At 48.0% G+C, this 23574-nt stretch overlaps 1 protein-coding gene and 1 pseudogene across 1 annotated transcript; both read left to right on the forward strand.

The window, feature by feature from the left end:
* LOC144163861 (uncharacterized) overlaps nucleotides 1–12754 on the forward strand; it is a 95090-nt pseudogene extending 82336 nt beyond the window's left edge.
* Nucleotides 10952–12025, forward strand: LOC144164174 (uncharacterized). The gene is given in 3 exon segments (XM_077694687.1): nucleotides 10952–10989; nucleotides 11088–11790; nucleotides 11792–12025. Coding segments are annotated over 3 exon segments (975 nt in total).
* Nucleotides 12755–23574: the final 10820 nt, after the last annotated feature.

Here is a 23574-nt window from a genome sequence, read left to right on the forward strand (position 1 = left end):
ACCGACGCCGCAGCACCGCTTGCACCGCGATAACTAGAATTACCTTGATCGACACTGATACGACGGGAACGAAAAAAGACACTACTGCTGACTCAGAAGATTTTTTGCTAAGCATATGAAGAGTATAAATACTCAAGCGGCCCCTTCGACCACCTTACTTGGGTCACAAATCTTTGTACACTGCGCTAGTCTCCGAAAGACAATACGGGTACACGCGTGCGACTGTCTCAACGGACACGGCGGACTACGCGCGCGCAAACACCGAAACAGACGTGTCGTTACATCTGCTGCTCTCATTATAAGTAACCCTTCAGAAGTCCACCATGCTCGATGCAGCCGGGGCACTTGCATTAGCCATTGCGCACACCCTAGCCACGAACATCATTACGGACTCATAAGTGGCGTGTGGAACTTGCAGGGGGGATTAAAGAAATACGAACAACGAAACACGCATCCTCCGACGCATGCCGCACTGTGTCTGCACTGTCAATAAACTGCGCGCATGCATATTTCTTTCAGAGCGTTTGAAAGTGTAGCCTACTGTTATTGGAGGTGCTTGATATAGAAGCGATGCCGATTATTTATTTTGAGCATATTTTTATGCTCTCTCACCACTGAGCATCCTGTTATCTACTACATTCCGGAGCAAAATGCGCAAGAAGGTGATTGCAGCTAGTATGATGCCATTTTAGGGTAATACCGCTCAGTGGCGATGCAGCGTGAAAACGCCCCACAAAATAAAAGAACTGCGCCGGTTCTTCTTCAAGAATTTCAGATAAATGTAGGCCACACCCTCAAACCATCTCGAAGAAGTGCGCATGCGCGTAGTTTACTGCCTTTGCAGCCAGATGGTTCAGCATGCGTCGGAGGCTGTTTTCTTTGTTTTTGGAATTTCTTTTAATCCTCCCTGTACACGGCGGAAAGAATTTTCGAGGTAGCCGAACGAATTTTACACCAAAACCCCCCAAAGAGAACCGTCAGTTTAATATGGACGGCTGCCGCTCGGCTCTTCGTGGAAATCAAGCGCCGCACGCTTGCCGCCGGAAACTTGCTTGCTGGGCACCGCAAGGTGATTATGAGAGGACCAGTCACTTACTCATCACATGTGTGGGGTTCTACATTTCCCACTAGTTATTTTCCACCCAGCATCTACCCACGCTCAGCAGACCTGTGATGCAAGCGCTGGCTGCGGACGGGTCCGTTGTTTGCGGAGACAGAAAAATGCAGGAGGCGACAAGGGCGAAACACCAATGGCAGCCTTATTGCAACGTGCACATCAATTATACTGCATACAGACTAATCGTAGGCCATAGCGGTAACATTGCGAATGAGGCAATAAACAACGCTAGAGATCGAGATGGTTCAACTCACCGATAGAATACCAGAGCAGCGAGACGCGGCGCGTGCGAGTGCGGGTGCAGTCTCTGAGCTCGTATGGAAGCATCCCTTTGTGGCGCGTTCCCCAGGTCGGGACCAGCGCGCTACTGCATCCCGAAGACAAGAGAGGTTCCTCATGTCATACGACAACCGACCAGACCTCGCCGTTTGGTGGCGCTAGAGGGGAAGAAGAACTGGTTCTAGGGTAAGGCAGAGGGGAAAACGGTCAACGCCTCCACCCTGGCTATAATGAACCCTCAGGTCGGTGGCGCGCTCCCGTATGGCTCTCGTCGGACGAGCGCGGCGCGTTGTGCAACGCCGGCCGCGGTGGGAAGCTAGCCAAAAAGGGCTTGCGTGAAAGTCGTGATCCCTACATTGGAACGGCATCACCTAACGCTACATGCTCACACGACTCACCGTGACGCCGCCGGTTGACCAGCCAACAAAAGAACAAGTCACCCTTCGACCGCTTCAAGATAACACTATTCCACACGTCACGCGACTTACACACCAGCCACCCACAGCTTGATGCAATCCCTACTGCAACTCACAAGCAGTGGGAGAGTGACCTTGCCAGCTCAGACCTGAGTAAGCAGCTTTGGCTTGTTGAGAGGGCGCAGGCGGCAGGCCCCACCAACGTAGTCCTGGACTAAGGACCCCGACAATGTACCCTGTCGGCTTCACTGTAGTAAAGGTTGGCTCCTCCTCCTCTTCTGCAGTAAATATGGCAAAGAAGAGTAACAATCTTTGAAACGCGAAATGCAAGGAAAGAAAAAAACTCCCCCCACCTCACCGAAGGGGATCGTGCGGAAATGCGAATGCATTGGGTGCACCGGTGAGTGCGCTGCGGGAAGCAGTCACGGAGGGAGGCGCGCGCTCCACTCCATTTATATATATTTTTCCGAGCGCAGCGAGCGGAGAGAGGGTACGCGGAGAGGAGAGAGAGACCCGCGCAACACGCCCGCCCCGCGCGCGAGCTCTCTCCGCGGAGCGCGCCCCTCCTCTCCCCTTGCCTTCCGCTACTCCCGCCCGAGCTACCACGGGCTTCGGTTGCTAGGCGCGGCACAACTGTTGCTAGGCGTACGCCGGCCAACGCACGACAACCCCCGACTAAGAAATGCATTCGCATTTAAAACAGCCCTAGATGATTGCATTACACATAGGCCCATGCCCTCAAGAGTCGCCCCAATCACTCTTACTGAATATTTAAGTGTCCAACTTCTAGGCCCACCAAAACAACAGACGGCCGGCGGAAGCATGCATTCCGCCGTGGTTTTACTGTATGGTTGGGCTGAAAAAGTTGTAATGTTTGCTGGTCTTTATGTCGAAATAAAATGGCTACGCCATCAAACAAAGGTAGACACCGAGGACTACATGCGTGGCAGTAGGACTTATGACTAAGATCACGTTCATCTCTTGAGTAGTCGTGTTCATTTAGCACGGGGCGTAGCGGAAGAATGGCACAAGCGAGACCAGGGCCATGTCTGCCCTAAGCGGGGATGACGGCTTTCATGTCACAGTCTCCACGATTATGGTGAACGCATACCCATCAGGATATTCAACATCCTCCCGCGACCGAAACATTCGTATCTGGCCTTAAACATACAAGCTTTACCACACACCAAACCTTCTGGCTATTCAACAGCGCCACCAGCTGGCGCTGTGTGTTGAACATGTTCCGGAGATGCAGTTTCTCTTAGTAAATTGAAAAGGGGTTCGCCTAGTGAGGATTCCCCGCAGTGAGTCCCGCAGTCAATACAAAATCTTGAGTGGCAAGTGGGCTTCTTGTAGCAGTATATACGGAGGCGCCGCTTTGACACGTCTGGGGCACTTGTGCACTGGCACAAGTTAAACATGCAGATTGGGTACACACCATTTTTCACGTCCGGAGAGTTTTTGTTCTGTCGTTTCACGACACAGCAACGTTAGCGCTGAGGCGCGACGCCTCTGCTGCCTCGCATAACGAACGGACCTAAACGGTGGCGAATTATGTGACAGGCTGCTCGACCTTCAGCGTATCTACCAGCTTGCCCTGACCTTTGCTGTGTATGACGGTGCTTTCTTCTATGGCGTATCAGCAGTTGGGAACACCAAATGCGTCTTGTGTCGGTGCGCACAAACGCGTGGCTATGACTCAATGTGGCTCCACAGGTCCCTAAATTTCATCAGGTCGATCCAGGTGAGTACAGCGAAGGCCGTTGGCAAACTCGATCCCCTCTTCCGTTTCCAGAGGTGGTTGCGCCGCCTTGCCGCTTTCAGGACGGCAAAGCGCCGACCAGGTGACGCGGAGACAACCGCACTTTGATCCAAGCTAGATGAAACACTTCCAGTCCTGTATAATTATTAAAATAGTAGTTACGGTCTTGTCGGCTAATTTTAAATTTCCGCTGTTGCGGAAGCTCTCGTACAGGAAGTCGAACGGTGTTGCCAAATCATTCTTTCACCTTCCTGGGGTTCGCTTTTCTGTAATTTCTGTTTTCGATGAGTTTATTAATCTGGTGAGTGTCAGCTCCACGTGCAGTTCTGCTTCTTCTCTACAAGCACTCAATGTTTCCTCACAGTCAACGCAAGTTGTATGAAAGAGTGTTTCTGCGCTTCTATCCTCAAGAAGATAGTATGAACCGGACTCGGACCTAGGTGCAGAATCCCGCGTAGATTGACGATTGCTGATTTACGGTTTTAGGGAATTGCATCAAGGCTTCTTTCTTGATAAAGTCTGCAAGGAAGACATACTCTGATGCGTACGGTACTTGCTGTATGTTTTTTTTCGCGTCATATACATGAAGTTGTTTGTAGTCTGCTTGGCCGGAATCAGCCCAGTTGTCCTTGCCTGCGGCCGGCGTAGCGTCGCATTCGCCATACGTGTTTTTTATTGGAACGTTCGACACTACCTTGGAGCTGGCTCCCAGGTTGGCAATTTCTGCAACGTTCTAGTGGCTGTGGTCCGTCGTCTCGACATGGCACGAAAACATTTTGCACCCATGTGGCTCACCGTTGAACGTTGAAACCTGCAACTTCGGCAGGACAACTGCCGAGGTTGATGTGCGTGAGCCGCAGCGAAGAGGATGGTCTGCAAGGGTGGTTGGGCGAACACTATTGTACAAGACGGTCAATGGTCGAGGGTAAGTTGGCTTACCTGCAGGGCCGTTGGTAGTTGCTCTCCTGCCGGGCGGCTTTCGTGAGTTCAAGGTCGAGCGCAGGTGGTTTAGGACACTACATAGGCTTCCTCGATACGCCAATGCGTCTAAATTATCCCGCTCAACTTCATCAGGGTCAAAACGTTCAATGATATTATCTTTTCTGTCTTGTACAGTACCCCGTCAATGCTCTCGAGCAGATCAATGAGCTCTTGAAGTTCATGGGGATGCGGCGAGGCACCTTTTAGAATATCCGCCGCTGCCTTGAGATGTCTGGTAACAGCACCGCGAAGGATACGTTGCTACCGGCGCAGCTTAACCATCGCACGAATTCGGTCGATCGTCACTAGGCGGTCAGGGTCAGCCATGCTGACCACTGGCGGAGGGCGGGCAGAACAGCGTAAATGGCAGTCAAATGAGCAGGGTACTAGGACCCTCAAGCGGAGGGCTCGTCGGTGATCTCCTTCCCCGCACATGTTTATTCTCCTGGGATTCTGCACCAAAATGTGTAGCGTAAGAATGGCGCAAGCGAGACCGGTGCCATGGCTGCCCTTAGCGGGGATGGGAGATTTAATCTCAAAGTCTACGCGGTGGTGGTGATTGACTAGTGCACACCTGTTCGGATATTCGACAGGGGATTTAAACAACGCCTCGTCTCAAGTATGGATACTTTGCCCGTGAAACTGGAATATTGAATACATCGCCCAAGTGGCACAGGAGGTCAACATTTTTATGTTGGTCGCTAATCAGGAGCCCTGAAAGTTCCCTACCTTTTTTTCTCTAGATATAAGATTCTCCGTAACTTATGAGGACGCGAAAGAAATAGTCACACTTCCTATTTTTGGCAAGTTTTTTTTTATTTCATCAGGCATCTGGTGAATTTAAGGCACTACAGAAAAATTGTTGGGCTTCTGTTTTGGTTTATCGGCCTGCTTGCCCAATTTTACTAATTTTCACGCCTTGTCTTGGGCCATTCAAATTATGTGATCAGGGTAGACATATTTCCGTAGCCTCTTCTCCAGCTAAAAAACAGTTCTACCTAATTAACACCTTCCCATTTCTTTTCGCCAACTTCAGGTAAGTCAGCTCAATGCCTGCTTTGTAGAGATTTCCTGTAATGACTGTAATACGTTTAGTAAGTGCTTTTAGAGGCCTCGCAAAGTACTTACAGCAGACGCGTGCCCTTCCTCAAAAGTAAGCGTTTCATCCAGAAACTAGAGCACACAATCTTTATGCAACGCAAAACAGCATTGTTGTCCTTGATGCCATTCTTTGAATCCTTTCAGTGGATCACGGTAAATTCCACATGCCGGAACACTTCAACAAGAACCTCAGCTTTTCTTTCAGAGACTGATACACCCTGTTTACAAAGTTAATACAGAGGACAGGGGCAACTCTGGACACTATGAACGCACGCCTATTGTGAGCAAACGTGCCCTCGCCCCACTCCACCACAGTAAAAATACCGGGCCATCTCTACTAACGTGAAACATGGGTGGGGGTGAAGCATGCCGTGTATAAGTGCATTCTTCACGCGTTGGCATTTTTCTCAAAGGAGATGAAACCATGGGGGGTACAGGTAATCAGAGTTGCTGTAAAAGGCTCGTGTCTTTAGAGCACGAAGCGTTGGAAAATGAGGGCACCAGTGTGTTGTTTTTGCACGTGTTATGTTCTAACTCGTACGGTAAACGATTCTTCCGGTTTAGCGCCGTATGTGCTAAAGCCTCACGATCGTTAGGATACTTACGTGGAAATTTGCATGCTTCTCCATCTAGCATTCCTCACCTAGCCTATAACACATTTGTATTACCAGATCTACAGTTCACATCCACAGATTGATCCCCCTATCTAAATTATTAAACGCGATAGTCTTTCTTGATCTACTTAAACCAAGAAAGTTTGGTTTGTCTGTATGTCTGTTTGTCTGTCTGTGACTCGATTCAGACACCCGGCCAAAGTAAAATGGATACTGTGCAATAGTTCTATATACTCACAGCCAAATGTAAACGTCTAAGCCTGGTTTATGTGTTGATACTTTTCAACTTTTTTGAACAACTACAAGACATTACGCAAATATACGTCAGTGACGTAGTACAAGAGGGGTATATACAGTGTTCCTTAAAAAAATTATGGATGCTTGGTTTTTCGATTGCAAATGATATTTTACATCTACTGCAGAAACCGCCTCCTGCTGTTGCCTGCGTCACCTCCTGGCGGCATATGAGAAATCACGCGGCAACAGCAAAGAAAGGTTCCACTGGCTATGTTCCACGTTCTGCTTGACACGCACGTGGAGCACGGCAACGCGGTTCGATTGGCGGTGAGCGTGACCACGGGCGACGCTTCAAAGCGCGCCTCTCTGGCGTCGGCTTAGGGATTCCCGCATTTGTCGGCTGTTTCACTCGGGCCCTCTCTCCGTGCTGTTTCTTTGCGCTCGGTTCACGTCTGATGCTTGTCCGCACCAGCTTTGGCATGTGCGTAACTTTTTATCGTAATAATAGACAGAAAATCGCATACACTAGCTCAAGGCGTGAGTAAAAGTGCATTTGTGTATACCCCTACGGGAGAAACATTGCCGGCGTCGCCCAATTCCTTGCGAAGCCGCTCCCGTGCGGAGAGGGAAGAGTCGGAGCTAGGGTCAGCTTGTGTATTAGGCAATATTTCGGACCAAGGCAAAAGTCAGCTGCTAATAACCGACAACAGCAAAATTTCAACACCAAATCAAATACCAGGCTTTCGGGGCTAATGCCTTTGGCCGAAGGCACTAGGATTCCCGGTAATCGTATGTAAGGTAAGAGTTTTTTGCAACTTTGCCAAACGCTCGAAAGTATAGTATCACATCACTTTTTGTTGTCATGTCATGAAAGTATGCGGACATGCATTATGGAGCTGCATGAACTGTACGTTGAGTTCCGAATAACCCACTGTGTATCAGCATGTGCTGGCTTTATACCAGGCTTCTAACCAGTATGAAGGTTTATTGAGCAAAACGAGTCACGTCCATGGTAACGATACAGTAACACTATGTTTGTTCAGACCTGGAGAGATATTGCAGTACATTCCAAACAGCCATGTCTTCCCAGTATTCGGATTTGCGTTGAAGGAAAATGGCACTCAAGAGGGGGAGCCAGAGGAGGAGCGCGATGAGGAGAAATCTCTACTTAACAGTAAAATCGAGCTGGTTACTGGTCCGGGTCATTATTCCAGGACAAATAAGTACGAGTATTTTTTTTTAATTCATAGATTGCAATCCCGGGTTTGTTCTTTACGCCTGGAACAGTTGAAAAGGATTGAAGAGAGCTCCTTGTAAATATTCACCGGTTTCGATTGTTGTAATATATGCGCGTATACTATTTATTGCGTTCGTTAGCTAGCATGTCAAGCCTTAAACACCATACCCATGTCATAATTGTTCGGGTTGAGAGTCAGTTCGTTATGATAACAGTGGTTACGACAGAAATTCGGAGCATAAAAGCCACCTCTAGTAGTCTGGACGACGTTGCCTCGGGTGCGATCGCGGTGCCGTAGCAAAAACCTTCTCATTGTATTTGCATATGAATAAACAACGCATCTGCGGATACGCAGTTTCTTGGAAGTAGCCATAACGGAAGAAAATTTGTGAAGGGAATGTATGCCATCCATACAGCCTGAAGAAATTATCCTCACGATCTTGGTGAGCCTCCCAAACATCCCCAAACCTACTAAGAAGACCTTTGTGACTGTTAATTAGTATTAGAAATAGTGCGTTGGGCACAGAATAAAAACATTTATCTGATACCAGTCAACAACAACGAAAAAATAGAAGACAGCCGCTTTATTTCCGGCTGTGCGATGCGCGTGTACACAGCACTAGACTGTTGAGTCGTCATACGAGCATCTGAAAAACACTGTAGGAAAGCCAACACATTTTGAATACTTATCTGTGCGCTGATCTTCGCGAATAAGCTAGAAAGGACGGGTTGAACACGAGCATCTGACCGATGCCCTGAACGCATTTGTTCTTTCTCTCCTCGAGTGTTGCAAACTTGTGGGGGATACAGCTTGAAATTATTCAGATGTGTCAAAAGCTTGCAAAAATGACTGAATTACTGGAAATACGCTTTTTAATGCACTCATGCATCAAAGCGGGCGATTCTGAGCACAGGCACTGCTCCCCCCCCGCAAGCGGAGTGTAGCAGACGACAGAGGTTTGAGTCCCTAAGCTGACGTCAGGGCCAGGGGGCACCGCTATAGATGCTATAAGGGAGCGGGCGTCTCTTACCCCGGCGCCGCAGAAGTTTGGATGAGTGGAACGGCGGCCGGGTGTTGGCGCTGGGTGTTGGTGGCGCGCTATCAGCGACGGCAGGTGCAGCAGCCGAGGGCGCGTAAACGTGTACATTTCTTCGGTGTGGTTAACGCGTGCGTTGTTGGTGTGCTCCTTAGAATTAGGATTAGGAAAACTTTATTTCTGCCTGCAAAACGACTACGCGCCGCGACGAGGGCCTGGCGTCGTCCTAGGCATTGCCGTTACAAGGCGCAGCGCCAACGCTTCCCGTCACCGGGTCGACTGGTCTGTGCTTTTCGAGCGCACCCCGGACTTGCTGGACGGCCCAGAGTGTGTGCTCCTTGTTTCTTCACTTTGTGCGAAGGCACGATGTGAGGCAGCGTTTTGAACCGTTGTGTGCGCCATAATGGTATATAAAAAGGCAAGAACATTTATCGTGCCGCTTTTTAGAGGTGGATACAAGTCGTCAACACAACAGGTATCGTTGTTCCATGCTCCAACCGATCCTGCTCGGTTGAAGGAATGGGCAAGAAATATCAAGTGGGATGACAAAATTTTCGATAACACCTGTGTTGTCTGTTCGCGCCCCTTCGATGAACGATTTATTTGGAAAACGTTTACGCACATAATCAATAGGGAAACTGTAAAACTTGACCGTGAACGTCCAGCGCTTATGGAGTACGCCGTCCCTACTACATTCCCTGATGCTTCTTCGTGTTTCACGAAGCAGTTGCCGAAAAATGGAAAGCTAGCGACTTCGGTAACACCAAAGCCGCACCTGCAAGACGAAGTGATCCCAACACCGAGTTTGCTGTAGTCGTTGCGATGGATGTCTGCCCGAAAGAAACGCCTCCACCACACAAGCTGCTTGGGGACATCATTTGGCCATCCCCATTGTGCAGCAAGGTTGTCTTGACAAGTGAGCCTACCTCCCTGTGTTTCGCCTGGCACACGAGCTCAGAACCGGGTGACTTGCGTGTTATAAAACACGTTACGATTTCAGCGTGCACAGAAGCCACTGCTGCAAAAGAAAACTCATTCTTTTGCATCGTTCTCTGCCGCGGCATTAAGACAGATGAAATGCTCGTAAATAAGAAGTGTGACGCTGCCGAGGCGCTGAAGAAGGCCGATGGACTGAAACTTTGCCCAAGATATGGCATTGAGGCAGTAGTAAGTGCCCAGTGCGTGACGTTTGGTGCAGCCCACTTCGCAAAGGACTGCCAGGGGACCAGCCCTGACGGGAAACCCTGTTTGCCCTGTAAATACACTAGGAAGCTAGTGCAGAATCAAATGTACATACTGAAGAAGAAACGCAGCACAAGCTTCAAACAGCGGTTGGAGAGAAAGTTGCTCGAGTTGTTCCAAACGAAAAGAAAGCTGACAGAGACAGGCAGAAGCCTGGAAGAGCTTAGGATAATGAACCAGAATATCGCTAGTTCAACCTTGGATGAAAGGATCCAAGGTCTGCCTCCCAACCAACGCCTTGCTGTAAAAACATGCTTTGATGCTGCCTCCAGAAAGTCGACCAGGGGCATTGTACAACCAACGCTGGGTTTTGGAGTATATACTTATGCGCATAAAGATCCCCGAGCTTTATGAGCATGTGAGAAGGCATGCAATACTGGCTCTGCACAGCAAGTCATGATTAGACCGACACATAGCCAGTTTTCAGAGTTAGTTTGGTTTTAATGCCAGCGTTTTTGAGGCACTGAAGAAGACTGAAGGCATGGGTGCACACAGCTGCAATGTCGGTATTGTGTTCGATGAAATAAAACTCTCAGAGAACATCAGTGTCAAGGCCTCTGGAGAACTGAGCGGCTTTGTGGACCTCGGCTCATTTCCTGAAAGCAACGAGACTACAGTCAGTGACCACGGCCTTGCCATCATGTTTCAACCTTTCCAGGGTGAGTTCTCTGTAGAGCATGTGGTGATAATATAATGTTTTTCATGTTTCAATACTTTGGAACTAAATTGTACAACACAAGCAATTCTCTTCGCAAAGTTGTTCGACTTAACATAGCCATTTTATTTCCTTTTACAGGGAACTGGACCCAGATCCTTGGGGTTTTCGTTTCCAAGGGAAACGTAAAGGCGAACATTCTTTCGAGAATTCTTCTGGAGGCCGCAATTCTGGATGAGAAGCCTGGCCTTTTCGTCGACTACTGGACCAGTGATGGGGCTCCTTGGAATCGAAGTTTATGGAAACTGTTTGTGATCAAAGGTAGTCCAATTTGGATCACGACACTTGTATTGAATCTCGTTGAGCCTTCTCAATTGCCTAAAGTAACAAAAGTTTCTTACCTCTGCAGCATCCATCAAAGAAGTAATGTTGCGAAATTACACATCCAGTGGACGCAAGAAGAAGCCTGCATTTTATCTCTGACTTTCCGTGGGCTGTTTGTGACTTTGAAAAGCACGCTGTCACTCCTTTGCTATTTGAGTAGCTCTCTTGGTTTGAAATATCTCTTAACGGCTAATTTAAGTCGAGACAAAATGAAAAATGTGTTCCGGGTTGTAAGGCAGTCTTTCGGATGCAATGTCCAGCCATCAACGGAGCAGTTCTTGATAATAAGCAAAAGTCTGTCATTCCACAGCCTAGCACGGTTCCCTAAGAATGGGAGCTCTCCCGAAGAAGTTGTCACGGCACTTTTGAGGCCATCTGACCGTGGTAGAGAAAAGTCAGCCCACATATCAGCGGTAATTGACAATATTTTGGATGATGGCAACTTGGAGAGTGCAGAATATGTGGTGCGACCACAAGGGCTGCTGGATCACAAAAGCGGCATTGAAAAGCACAGTGACAGCCGCCTTGTATTTTACATAGCAGGCTATGTTGTGAGAAAATCTCTCAAAAGGTATTTTTGCCTTGAATGCGCTTCTCTTCGTATTTTCCCTGTGCAAGCAGAGTGCAATGAGAATACTTCTTTTACACGTGAATTGGACCATGGTGTGTTAATTTACCCTTCAAAGCCGGTCGAGGAGCTCGTTAGGAATCTTGAAAACACCTTTACTTTTTTTCTTCAGCAGAAATTAGATTCATGCTGCAAGCATGGTGGACTTTTTGCAGTTCTTGCACGGAGCTCAGCTGAAAGAAGTTGGGTGCAGCGAACACGGAAGAAATGTTGCGAGAAACATAATTGAGTTCTATGCCCTGACACGATTCCACTTTTTTGCAAAAGCAAAGAACATGGAGAGGAGCGCTCAGAAGCAAAAAGAAAAACTTCTGAAATTGAGGCGATGCCAATGAAAACGTCTCCAGTTCAGCAAAGTGACCTAGCCTTGTACACGCACCGTCGCGCATACATTTTTGGAGTGTAATGTTCTGTGGTCGTAGGTATTCTTTTCGCACAAAAATGTGACGGTTTGTAAATTTTGTATCTATTTCTTTCTTTGCTCCCAAAGATGGAAATATGTGTTGAATTTTAAAAAAAGTGTGGTTTTTGAAGTTTCAATTTGTAACTCTACAAGAAATGCTCATTGACAATCTAGAATTCTGTTATGTTTGGGGATGTTGGGTGGTAGCATTCGTATGGGAAACTTCAAGCTGTATTTCATAACTCGTTGCTTCTGCTGTGTTCCTAATGGTAGTAATATTTTATGTACTAATCAGTGTGGCTGGAACCACGCGTACAAGGCCGATAAAGGCAAAACTGCTCCTTCCACCCGCATCAGTATCTTAGTGCATGGCTAAAGCGTTGTGCTGCTCAGCCCAAGGACGCGTGTTTAATTTCTGGCCGCGGCGGCCGCTTTTCTGATGGAGGCGAAAAGCGAAAACCCCCGTGTGTTCGAGATTTCGGCACACGTTAAAGATCCCCAGGTGGACAAAATTAATCTGGAGTGCTCCACTACGGTGCAGTTTCAGCGCGTCAATCCACACAATCAAACTAGCCCTTCCGATGAAGTTTGCGCACCCAAGCCGTGGTTGCGCAAAGTGCGCTTGTGAAACTCCCAAGACCGCCATCGTGACTGTATATAATCACATGCTTGATTATTTTTCGTGTGTCGGAGGAGCGCGGGTAGCCAGCGGCTAAAAAAAAAAGTGCTCGCACGCGAACAGCCACACAAAAGCGCGCATACGCTCACGAGTCCCGCGTGCCAGTGAGGCGTGGCGCCATCTACTCTGGATCTTTGCGGACTATTTCGCTTAGGCGCGCCTTTTTCCGACACTAGGGAAACCATTCTAGCCTCTATAATCCAGCTCATTTTGCTTGTGTCAACACGGGATCCTATGCGACTTGCGCAGCTTGGCACTACCCGGAAGTAGTGCCCGGAAGCCGCATGAGCAGCGCCCCCGGGGCAGCGCAGGAGGCCTATAAACCTTGAAGTCAGCCGCCTCGATTCCCGCGCGTATCCACCGCACTTAAGCGCTGGCATCAAGGAAACCGGCCTGTAGCAGTGGAACCCAGTAAATCCAAATCGCCTTGAGCATACCTTTAGTGTGTTTACCTTGGGATGAGCACGACATAACAGGAACAGCATGACAGCCGAGCGGGAAAGCAAAGCGGGAAACTTTCTTAGCCAATGTCTACAAACAGTATTGCTTTTTGAAAACATTTGCCACGAAGGAGCAGCTTCAACGCCATTTTTTTAATTGACAAACTAGAAGCCGTACAAAATCGGGCGGCTCTGTTATATCTAAATCATATGACTTCAGTTCAAGCATAACAAAAACAAAGCACGATATTTCACTAGAACCAATGCATATCCAGCAGAAAACCGCGCTACTATGCATTTTTCACACATATATTTATCGTCCCAGATCCCCCCCCCCCCTCATTATACACTAGTATAAGCCCTCTTTCCCCATCACGCAATTTATTCAATCGACGAAGCTTCACCTGAATCTACGGCGCCCTTAACGCCTTCAATTAATTTGCCCCCTCACGTGCTATCCGCTTAAGAAACGATCTCCCTGATAATATCACATTGCTGACTAACCCAGAAACATTCCGCCATCAAGCACTTTTTTGTCTAAAATCCCCGAATAGGAACGCTTGCGTTCTTTCTGTGAGCACCATGATGTTTTCTTTTTTTTTCAGCTACGGCTACCAGAAGGTGTTTCGGAGGATGATAATATTGCTTGTAATAATTCTCCGGCCATATTTGTAGTAATGATGTTATTTTGTTTTTCACTGAATTGTTGATGTAATATTTTTTCTCTTAATTATTGCTTAACGTTCGCTGTTATTTTGTGATTATTTGCTCTGATAGTCCCCCTTTATTCAACGCCCTGCACGGCCTGTAAGATTCTTTGAATAACTAAATAAATAAATAAATAAATAAATAAATAAATATGGCTGTCACTACATCGACGATGACATCACATGCCGACAGCATCAGCCCCTTAGGGGCTTCGCCCCTAAAACCAAATAAAGGGACAGCAGCTCCAAAAATATTAACCTGCATGTGACACTTTGAACTACATAACAAACTGCACATAAGACGCACACTCGACATTGTCATGCGGTATGTAAATTTTCACATTGCTAATTAACGATTTAAGCGGGATAGAGTAAGACGGTTGATTCGAGCTCAATAAAAATAAAGGTGAAAAAATAATTATAAGATTCGGCTTAGCATGATGACATGTACTACAGGGTTCACGCTTACAGGGAACACGGGAGCGCGTGGCACAAGCTACGACCAGGCCATCCTTACGGCGCAGAGCGCAAACAGCGGGCATTTCGTTGTGGAAGCCTCCCATCCCATCATCGGAGCGTGCGTGCGTTTCCTCCTACTCGCATGTTCCTGGCACTGAGGAAGATGCCAACCTTTGTACTGCCGTGAGCGGAAACAAATATTGGGCTTGCTGATTTGCTTTACTTTTTCAGAGCACTTGCTAGCAGCAGCAGTGGGCACAGACAGAAATAGCATTATTCTGCTGGCTACTCTCTCCAGTTATTGAAATTATTGTTCCCGTTCTAATAACTTCTTGTTCGAGAACCTGAACTGTTATAGTTAGCCGCAACTCTAAAGCAGGTTGCTTGAAGTTATCGCCATGGCTATGATGCTCTGACATGTTCTGCCGACTGTGGTGATAGCTCGGGTGGCGATGTGGTGGCACAGGTCGTAGGCATTAACCGTAATCTGCTCTTGCGTCACAGCACCAGTCATTGACGGTAAAAGAAACACTAAATTATAGCAGCGCACGCGATATCACTTCTCGCCCAGGTCTGGCGATTTTGACACATCTCAAGCTTCGCCAGTACTCCAGCAAGAGATGATCAATGCCTACTCTCCCGTGTGCTGCTTCCTGGTGTTGCGCGTAGCATGCATTGGTACTAGCTGCAGCTGAAATCAATGAAACTCCGAAACTGCCCCGTTCCTTTTCTCTTGGCCACTGCTGGAATCGCCGCCGTTCCTTCGCTCGTTTCGGTCACGTCTTCGGTAGAGACCACTTGCGTTCCAATTGCTCGGTTCTCTTCGTAAACGGCGGCTGGGCTCGTGCGACAGCTCGATTGTATTACAGAGTTCAGGAGATTTTTATTACATTGCATGCTACAACGCAATTTAAAGGATAACAGAATCCCAGGGTGCTGTATTTTTGGCTGCAGCATCAAAACGAATTCTGGAAAGGCATTTTTTTTTTTCCGATTCAAAGCGACAAGGCAGATCCGAAACGGTGATTTGTATAGAAACCCAGGGGTGCTATTCCAGAAGCCCCGTGATTGAGCGGAACTTGAGTGGCACGAGCTTTGGCGACGCCCAAATAACGTGATAAGCGCTTTAAAAATGGGATTCATGCTATTTGCTCAATATTGAGGTGACGTAAGTGGTCCAGGGAAGCATGCTCCAAGGATGCGCGACGATGACGTGGCGCAATTATCAGCACTTTCTGTGGGTTTACTGCTGCACTGGTGTCTACTGGCGCAAAGCAAATCCAACTACTTTTTACTTTTATCGCGCTTTTATTTTATTAACGTGTATTTCACTGCAAAGTTTATTTCTTTTTTATTTGGGGCGTTATTCTGAGCTTTTTTTTAATTTTGTCGTCCTAAATGCAGTTTCTGCCCATTTGTGCCTTCGGTGGCACACACTCCAATCCCGTAACTAAGGTCGACTGGCAAAAAAGAAAGCGCATGATGCAAATGATCCACATTCAAATTAATTTCTGCTCGGTGTTACGTTATCGAAACCCTCCATCAGCTCTTCGCTGCCTGTATTGGGCGACGTGTGTTTACCCCTGTTGCGCTTCAAGCGAAAGCTTGGCGGTACTTATTAACGCGATAACGTTATTAGGCTGATTTCTCAACTTCCCCGTGGCTCCTAGCCGTCCGCTCTCAGCTGCGCTCATCAGGCGTCCACAACTATCATCACTGGTGCAACGTGGAAGCTACGACAGAGGATGCAAAATTCGAGGGCTCCGCTGAATGTTTTGTCCCGCAGCGGCAACTTAGCTGTGGAAAGGAGGATAATGATACTACGGCGGAGATCAAAGAAAGGACAGGCGTTTTCACCAGGTGTCACGCCTGCGCTGTGAAGTATGTTTCATGCCCAGTCATAAGTAGCATCCTCGGCAGACACGGTCGCCAGCCGTGCCCGCAAGTTACGCTATCACACCAAAGTGGGTTTCCACCAGAAGATAAAAAAATATCTTGTTATTTATGCGCCAAAGCTACATCCGGGCTACATTGCGCTCCTGAGGTGAAAGTACACAGAATAATTTCGTCCGTTTTAGGATCTTCACATGCGCCGAAATCTCGACAAAGGCATTCTTGTTTTCTTCTTCCATCATGAAAACGGCTACCGTGGCTGAGAATCGAACCCGCGTCATCGGGCACAGGAGCGCCATGCCTTACCCATTGAGCAACCGCGGAAGGTTTTCCACCGTAACTTACGCCGGCACCAATATTGGGATGCTTGACTGAAACAGGGGGCCAATGAATAACGGCAGTCTCTCAGAAACCAAGGAAGGCATTGATTATAAGCAGAAAAAACAAAAATTGGGTCCATTATATACGGACTAATCACACAAGTTTTTAAAATAACTTTCATTAATCCCACGGTTCTGTCTCGGCTGCAAAATTACTTTGGCAAATGACAGATGGCGCCATGAGGCTAAGGTAAAAATTACTCTAAAAAATTTGTTTGCATTGTCTGCCATGAGAAAGGCCGAGCGACAGTATGCTTTCAGCGCGCGCACAGCGTCATCGGAGTGCCTGCGCATCGTCTGCTACGTTTATTGCGCGTGTAGCGGTGCAGGTATCAGCCACTTAAAAACAAGTGGAAACTAAAATCCACAAGTACAATGTTTCCGTGCACGGTAATTCGTTCTTAAGCTCTAACACAATAGTTTCGGCACCGCAGCGTAACTCGCGCACTAGATTCAAACACTCAATCAAAAGATCAAGCAGTTTTAACAGCAGTTTCTTTTTGCAAGTACTAACAAAAAGTCTATTAAATGCACATAGAAGCACGCAATTCAAGGCTTCGAAGGTGGTCATTCAAAGATGCCGCTGTCGCTACGACCTTCATTCTATATACGGGAGAAAACTATCAACCTTTAGATTTTCTTATTTGGGCGTTTTTATGCAAAAATCTTGGAATCGCGGATCAAAGCAAGGTACCGTTAGCAAACGAGACGCAAGATGGCAGACGGCAAGCAGACGCTCTGATGACGCGATGAGTGTGCTGAAAGCAAAATATCGCTCGGCACGCAGAGCGCATGAGTGATCGTTCGCGGTGGGCACGGTAGGCTGCTGTGATACTACCGGCGGCCATGCGCCCCCGTGTTCACCCTTAGCGAGATCACTAGTGTACCGCCCGGAAGTCCGTTTCAAAGCACCCCCTGGACAGCCCAGGAGCCCTATCGTAAACAATTATTTGGAGCCGTACAAGTGGCTACAGCCACTCCACTGCAGACACTAAGTATAGCCTCCGAACTAAGAGTGCAGGATAGTCCTGCCACTATTCGCGCGACCGTGCTCCTTAACAGCGAATACATTCGCCTGACAAAAACATCCAGCTACGATAACAACACTTCACGAAACAAAGGGACTGATACAGTGCAACAATTGATGCTTTTTGCACACGAGTTCAAAAGCCGCTCTTGAAATCTACGGAACGGTCAAATTGAGTCACTAAAACGTTAGGGCTAACCGCTTAAGCGGACCAAACTCGGAGAGCAACTGTGGTTAGTTAAATACATAAGGCGAGATGACGAATTTAACCGCTCCCTTTCCTTTACTTCTCGGCAGGATTACTTAGACGGGTAGACAAATCCAGGGTTGTCACAGCAGCTAAAGATCCGAAGTTTAAGGCGCGAAGGAGCGGATGTGCCCTGGACACCGCAGCCAGTTGTGCGCGCATCGCTACACAGTGCATGTAGAGCCTGTTTCGCCGTACGCGGCACCGCGGCTTTAATGTTCCTCCGAAAGAAAAAAGTAATTCCACACACGCTCGCAGGCGTACAGAGTTCGTGGGACTTGATTGCTGGCTAGTTGGTTCATGATGTACGAAGAAATAAGTCTCCGCAGAAGACGAGGACGAAGAGACGAGAGGACAGGAGGAGCGCAACCTCCAACTTTATTTTGCATGAAATAGCAAGACACATATATACCCCCACCGGTGTCTCCCTCTTTCCTATGACCATTTGCACCACCCGATAAGGCGTAATAAGAATCACAAATAAAAAAAAACAACCAAAACAAAACAATTCGATGTAATGGCGTAACATAACAGTACCAGATAACAGATACGACTTAGACTGTGTACGTCTTCCAAAAAAACCCGTGTCGCACTTAAAACCAAAGATGAACGAGTAAAATCAGAGCTTATCCAGCCAGTCTTCCGGCTCCTCACCAGGGGATCCACGGCATCATGGGGGCTCCCGAGATTGGTACAGAACGACGGACGGGTCGGCTTGGTTGACCATTGTGCTTGTCGCGACGTCTTCCTTCTTTATTTTCTCCAGTTGTAGACCGAGCGTAGTTGGGAGGCCTTACTGTCGGCGGCTGATACGGGAGGGGTTGGATTAGCGACTTGCAGAAGGTTCAGGGTGCATGTGCCCGAACCTGCAGCAGACATCATGACGCCAAAGACAACGTAGATGTCCTAAGGAAAAGCAAGTTTATTGGAGCGAACTTGTGCTTCCCTAACAGCTCAAAGAATTCAAAGGCGGCGAAGCAGCAGTCAACAAAGTCACGTGCCCAGGGGAGTGTCCATGAACCGAATGCTGCGGCGGCTGCTCTGCGGGAATTTATGTATTCAGCGCGGGTGTTTCTCGAACCGTCGAACTACATAGAAAGCCCTGTAGATAATTGAAGGATATTGTAGACTAGTGGCGTTAGGGCGAATCATTCGCCCTGCAAAATGTAATGCCCGAACGGCGTAAGAAAAAAAGTGGAACATGCGCTTATATCTCCCCGTGGAACACGGAGACAGATAACACGTCCAGGCACAGCCCGGCCGTAAAAACGACACAAACAAACCCGTTGCGTGGTCAGGGCAATATTTTACAGGAAGCATAACCGTGAGACGCCATTGAATTTAGACATGGCTCTCGTTTGCCTCAACATTATTATAGCTTTTCTTTCGATTGCCAATACAGAAGCTGAGAAAAAAAGCCTCCCGAACAGACTGGCGAGCCCTCTTCTCTTCGTGGGTAGAAATATTCACATATGACTGGCAGTTGAACAATATCAGAAAATAAACTTCACTAGGCAGTAATACACTGAAATAGGTATGATATTGTTAAAACCTACAGACTCTTGCAAACGAATAAGTATGTGAACGTGGCACCATAATAGAGAGATGGAGCATACATTGAGACATTGCAATAATGATTTGTACACCTGCAAAAATACTACGTCAAGTGCGTCAGAGACTTCCTAATAAATAAAACATATATACAAACATTAAATAAACACTATATTGTTACACAGAGAAATGCGGGAATAACTGTGAAGAAGCTAGCTGAACACATATAGCACACTTAGAACCATATATGTGGAAATAGAACACGATAAGGCAGAAAGATGGAACAACAATAATTAAATACCACGAACAATCTGATAAAAAAAGAAGTGCGCATCTTACATTACTCCCTGAAAACCAAAGAATAAACAAAGGCCCCAAAAGACGTTCAAAATACAAAATAGTGAAAATAGCAAACCGTATAAATCACAGGATTTTCGCTAAAATGGAGGTTTGGCAAAGTAACACATTATTCAGTACTACAGCGCAAATGGAAATAATTGGTAGCACAGAATATAAAAAAAATTGAAACGTAAATTTAAAGAAGAATATTACACCAAACATAAATAAGTATCCTACTAATTCTTACGTATCCACAAGCATGTGAACAAACTTTTAATTTGTGACATCGGAGCCATGACGATGACGACGACGAATGAGTGCTACCCGAGACGCATCATCATCAGTGGTTTTTGCTCTGGCAGCTCGAGTGCTTCTTATCCGCCGCTTCTTCTAAGTAAAGCTGGCACACCTTCAGGCTTTAGAGTGGTGCTGCAGCTTCTCATGTGGGCTCCCGCGTTTCACCGATTTTCGCAGTGCTAATTATCCGGTACATGGAAATAATTGCTACCGACGTGACCGGTACCACTTGCGGACCCGACCGATACCATTTTTGGACAAGTGGTACGTGACTTTCTTGATTTACGGGCAACTCTCTGTGCGGCAGCGTGGACTTCGCGCTAAGCCTAATTTAGGCCTAGCTCGAGTACGGCCGCCGGCCGCTGCGGCCCGGGGCCGCTAGGCCTAACGCCGGACGACTCCGTCGCCACCGGGCCAGAGGACATGACAACTGCTATGGACACGGTCTCCGAGCCCGACCAAGAAGAGAGGGAGGATCCAATGCTACAAATGCAGCTCGACCGTTTCTTCGGCCGAACTGCCGTCGCTGCACACGGCGAGGAACTCTCCGCGGGAGACACGGCCGGCCGGGTAGTTCCGAAGAGGCGGGCGCCGCAGCAACGAGAGGCTCCGCAGCAATCAACCACCGGTGAGTCCGCCGTCAAGGCGTCCAAACCCACTACCAACCGAGCGTAATTCGCCAGACGAGTTAACGCAACCCTAACGAAGGCGGCCCGCATGCCAGCAAGCATCCCGAGAAGCGAGCACAAGGTCATCGTGAGGCCACGTGGCGGCCTGTACACTGGCCGCGTCGAGACACCAGTACTGATGGCCGGGGTAATGGCGGCAACGGGAACCACGAAAGAAGAGGCCATGCAAGATACCATTTGCGCAAACGTCATGCAGAACATGATAGTAGTGAGCACACCGGACGAGCAGCGGGCGGTGAGATACGCTCAGCTTCGCGCACTCAACATCGGGGGCCAAACCCACGAGGTCAGCGCGTATCACGCGGCCCCGCACGGCACCGCGAAGGGGGTAATTCGAAACATCTCCACCGAAAATACCCCGGAGGAAATCAAGCCCAACATAGTGAACAACCGCAACACTACGGCAGTCGATGCGCACAGAATCGGCAATTCGACCGCGGTGATCGTCCTGTTCCAGGGCACAAAGGTTCCCACAACAGTCAAATACGGTGCCGTCCTAGTTAGGTGCAGCGTCTACCGACAGCACCACGAGGTCTGCAGGCAGTGCGGCAAGATCGGCCACCGCACAGACGTGTGCCCACAGCCGAACGTGCGCGTGTGCTTCGCGTGCGGGAAGGCCAACCCGGGCGCGAATCACTACAACGAATGTACGCCACGTTACAAGCTGTGCGCAATTGTTTTAACCTCCTTGGGAGGGCCCCACCCGACTGGCTCGCCGGGGTGTACGAACAAGTACAAGACGCCATATATGGTAAAGAAGCGCCAGTGGGACCGCAGAAAAGTGACGTCACCACAAAGAGAGAGAATTCCCAGAAAAGACGCTGCTAGCTTCCCGCCGTTGAGCCATCAGCAACAGCGCGGGTGCAGCCGCAGCTGCTCGCGGCGGAGGCGCACCGCCTCCGGCGGCACGCGCTCCGCAAGGAGTCGCTCCGCCAGCAGAGGCAGAAGTGGAAGAAGCGACAGCAGGAGAAGACCGGTCGCATCGCGCTCGCGAGAACGGGTAGCGTAGACCGATATCATCAAAGCACCCGCAACTCGGGCAAGTTCCAAGACCCCGCGAAGGGAACGGGAGAAATCGACACAGCGACCAGAGACGATGCAGGCTCTTCGTGGGGAAATCACGACACTCAAGGCCAGAAACGCTCGACTGAACCAACAGTTCAAGGAAGACATCCGACTCCTGAACAACCCACAGCAACAGCAACAGCGGCAGCAAGCGCCCCCGCAAGCGCAAGCCCAGTCAGCACGGCAGCAATCGCGAGTGCGGACCCCGCCGCCGCCCCCTCCACCACAACGACAACAACGGCCACCGGCAACACCGAAGCCGGAAAGACCGGCCCAGCAGCCCCGGGACAGGCCCGTCAACCCACAACCCCTCGAAACCGACATGTCGGAGGACGAGGAAGAGGGAGGAAATGCAGCGGACCCCCGATCGAGGGACGACACGCCCGAACAACACGCTGTGTCATTATAGCCAAACATGGCTTTAATGACACAGCGCTACAGTACATAAAATGCAAAAACAACAAATCCTTCTTTCTAGAGCCTGTAGTGGATGACGAAGTTCGTTCCGTATTCCTAGCCTTAAACAATATGGAAGCAGCCATGCAGAAGGTATTACAATTAAAGCAGTTAAATTCCTTCTAGATTTAGTTGTTCCTTGTCTTACACACATATTTAATCTCTGTTTATCACATGGCGTCTTCCCAAAGCGAATGCAATTAGCAAAAGGTGCTGTCCTATATAAAAAGGGCAATAAAAATCACATGGGCCACTACAGACCTATATCAATACCACCAGTTTTTTCAAAGGGCTTGGAAAAAGTTATTCTGACTAGGATGTCAAACTTCAGTGATAAGCATGGGCTACTGACGGACGCACAATTTGGATTTCGAAAACGGCGCTCTACGGAGCATGCTCTCTTAGAGCAGAAGGAATTTATTCTTAGGGAACTCGATGACAGGCGACTAGCGCTTGGTATAATCGTAGACTTCACAAAAACATTCGAATATTTAAATCGCACACTGTTAATAAGAAAGTTGGAAGCCTATGGTTTCCGTGGAATACCTTTGTCACTTATATCATCATACCTAAGCTGCAGACAACAGTATGTTCCTATTAATGGCCATTCGTCTGAGATAAAACCTATTTTGTCAGGTGTACCGCAAGAGAGTATTTAGGGTCCTTTTCTGTTCAATATGTATTTACACGACATTGTTAGCATAGATGACACAACTGAATTCCTTATTTATGCAGATGATACTACTTTATTGTTTTCGGATGTCTCAGAGAATGTACTTATAGAAAAAGCAAATACATCCCTTGTGCAACCTGACCAATGAACTAACGACAATGGGCTTGAAATTAACGCGAATAAGACGAAGGTCATACTATTCCGTCCAAAAAACAAGAATGTATCCGTTAGTAAAAATATTATGTTGGGTAGTTCAATAATAGAATTGGTGAGCACTTTTAAAACTCTTGGAGTCTTTTTTTTCTGAACGTATGACGTGGGAAGATCATGTTAACTACATTACGTCAAAAGTGTCAAGTATTGCGGGATTAATTTACATTCACAGATCTTCTCTGCCACCTAACGTAAAACTTCTTATACACAATTCTCTCTTTTACTCTCACCTAAGTTACTACCATTTAGTCTCGGGAAGTACCACTTTGACAAACCTACAGAGAATACATTTTCTGCAAAAAAGAATGCTTAGAAATATAGCTAACGTTCTGTTCAACCACCACTATCTCCCGCTTTTTGAGAAAT

The sequence above is a fragment of the Haemaphysalis longicornis genome, unplaced genomic scaffold, assembly GCF_048455015.1.
Source record: "Haemaphysalis longicornis isolate Haplotype H1 unplaced genomic scaffold, Haemaphysalis longicornis Haplotype H1 scaffold_13, whole genome shotgun sequence".
Lineage (NCBI taxonomy): Eukaryota > Metazoa > Arthropoda > Arachnida > Ixodida > Ixodidae > Haemaphysalis > Haemaphysalis longicornis.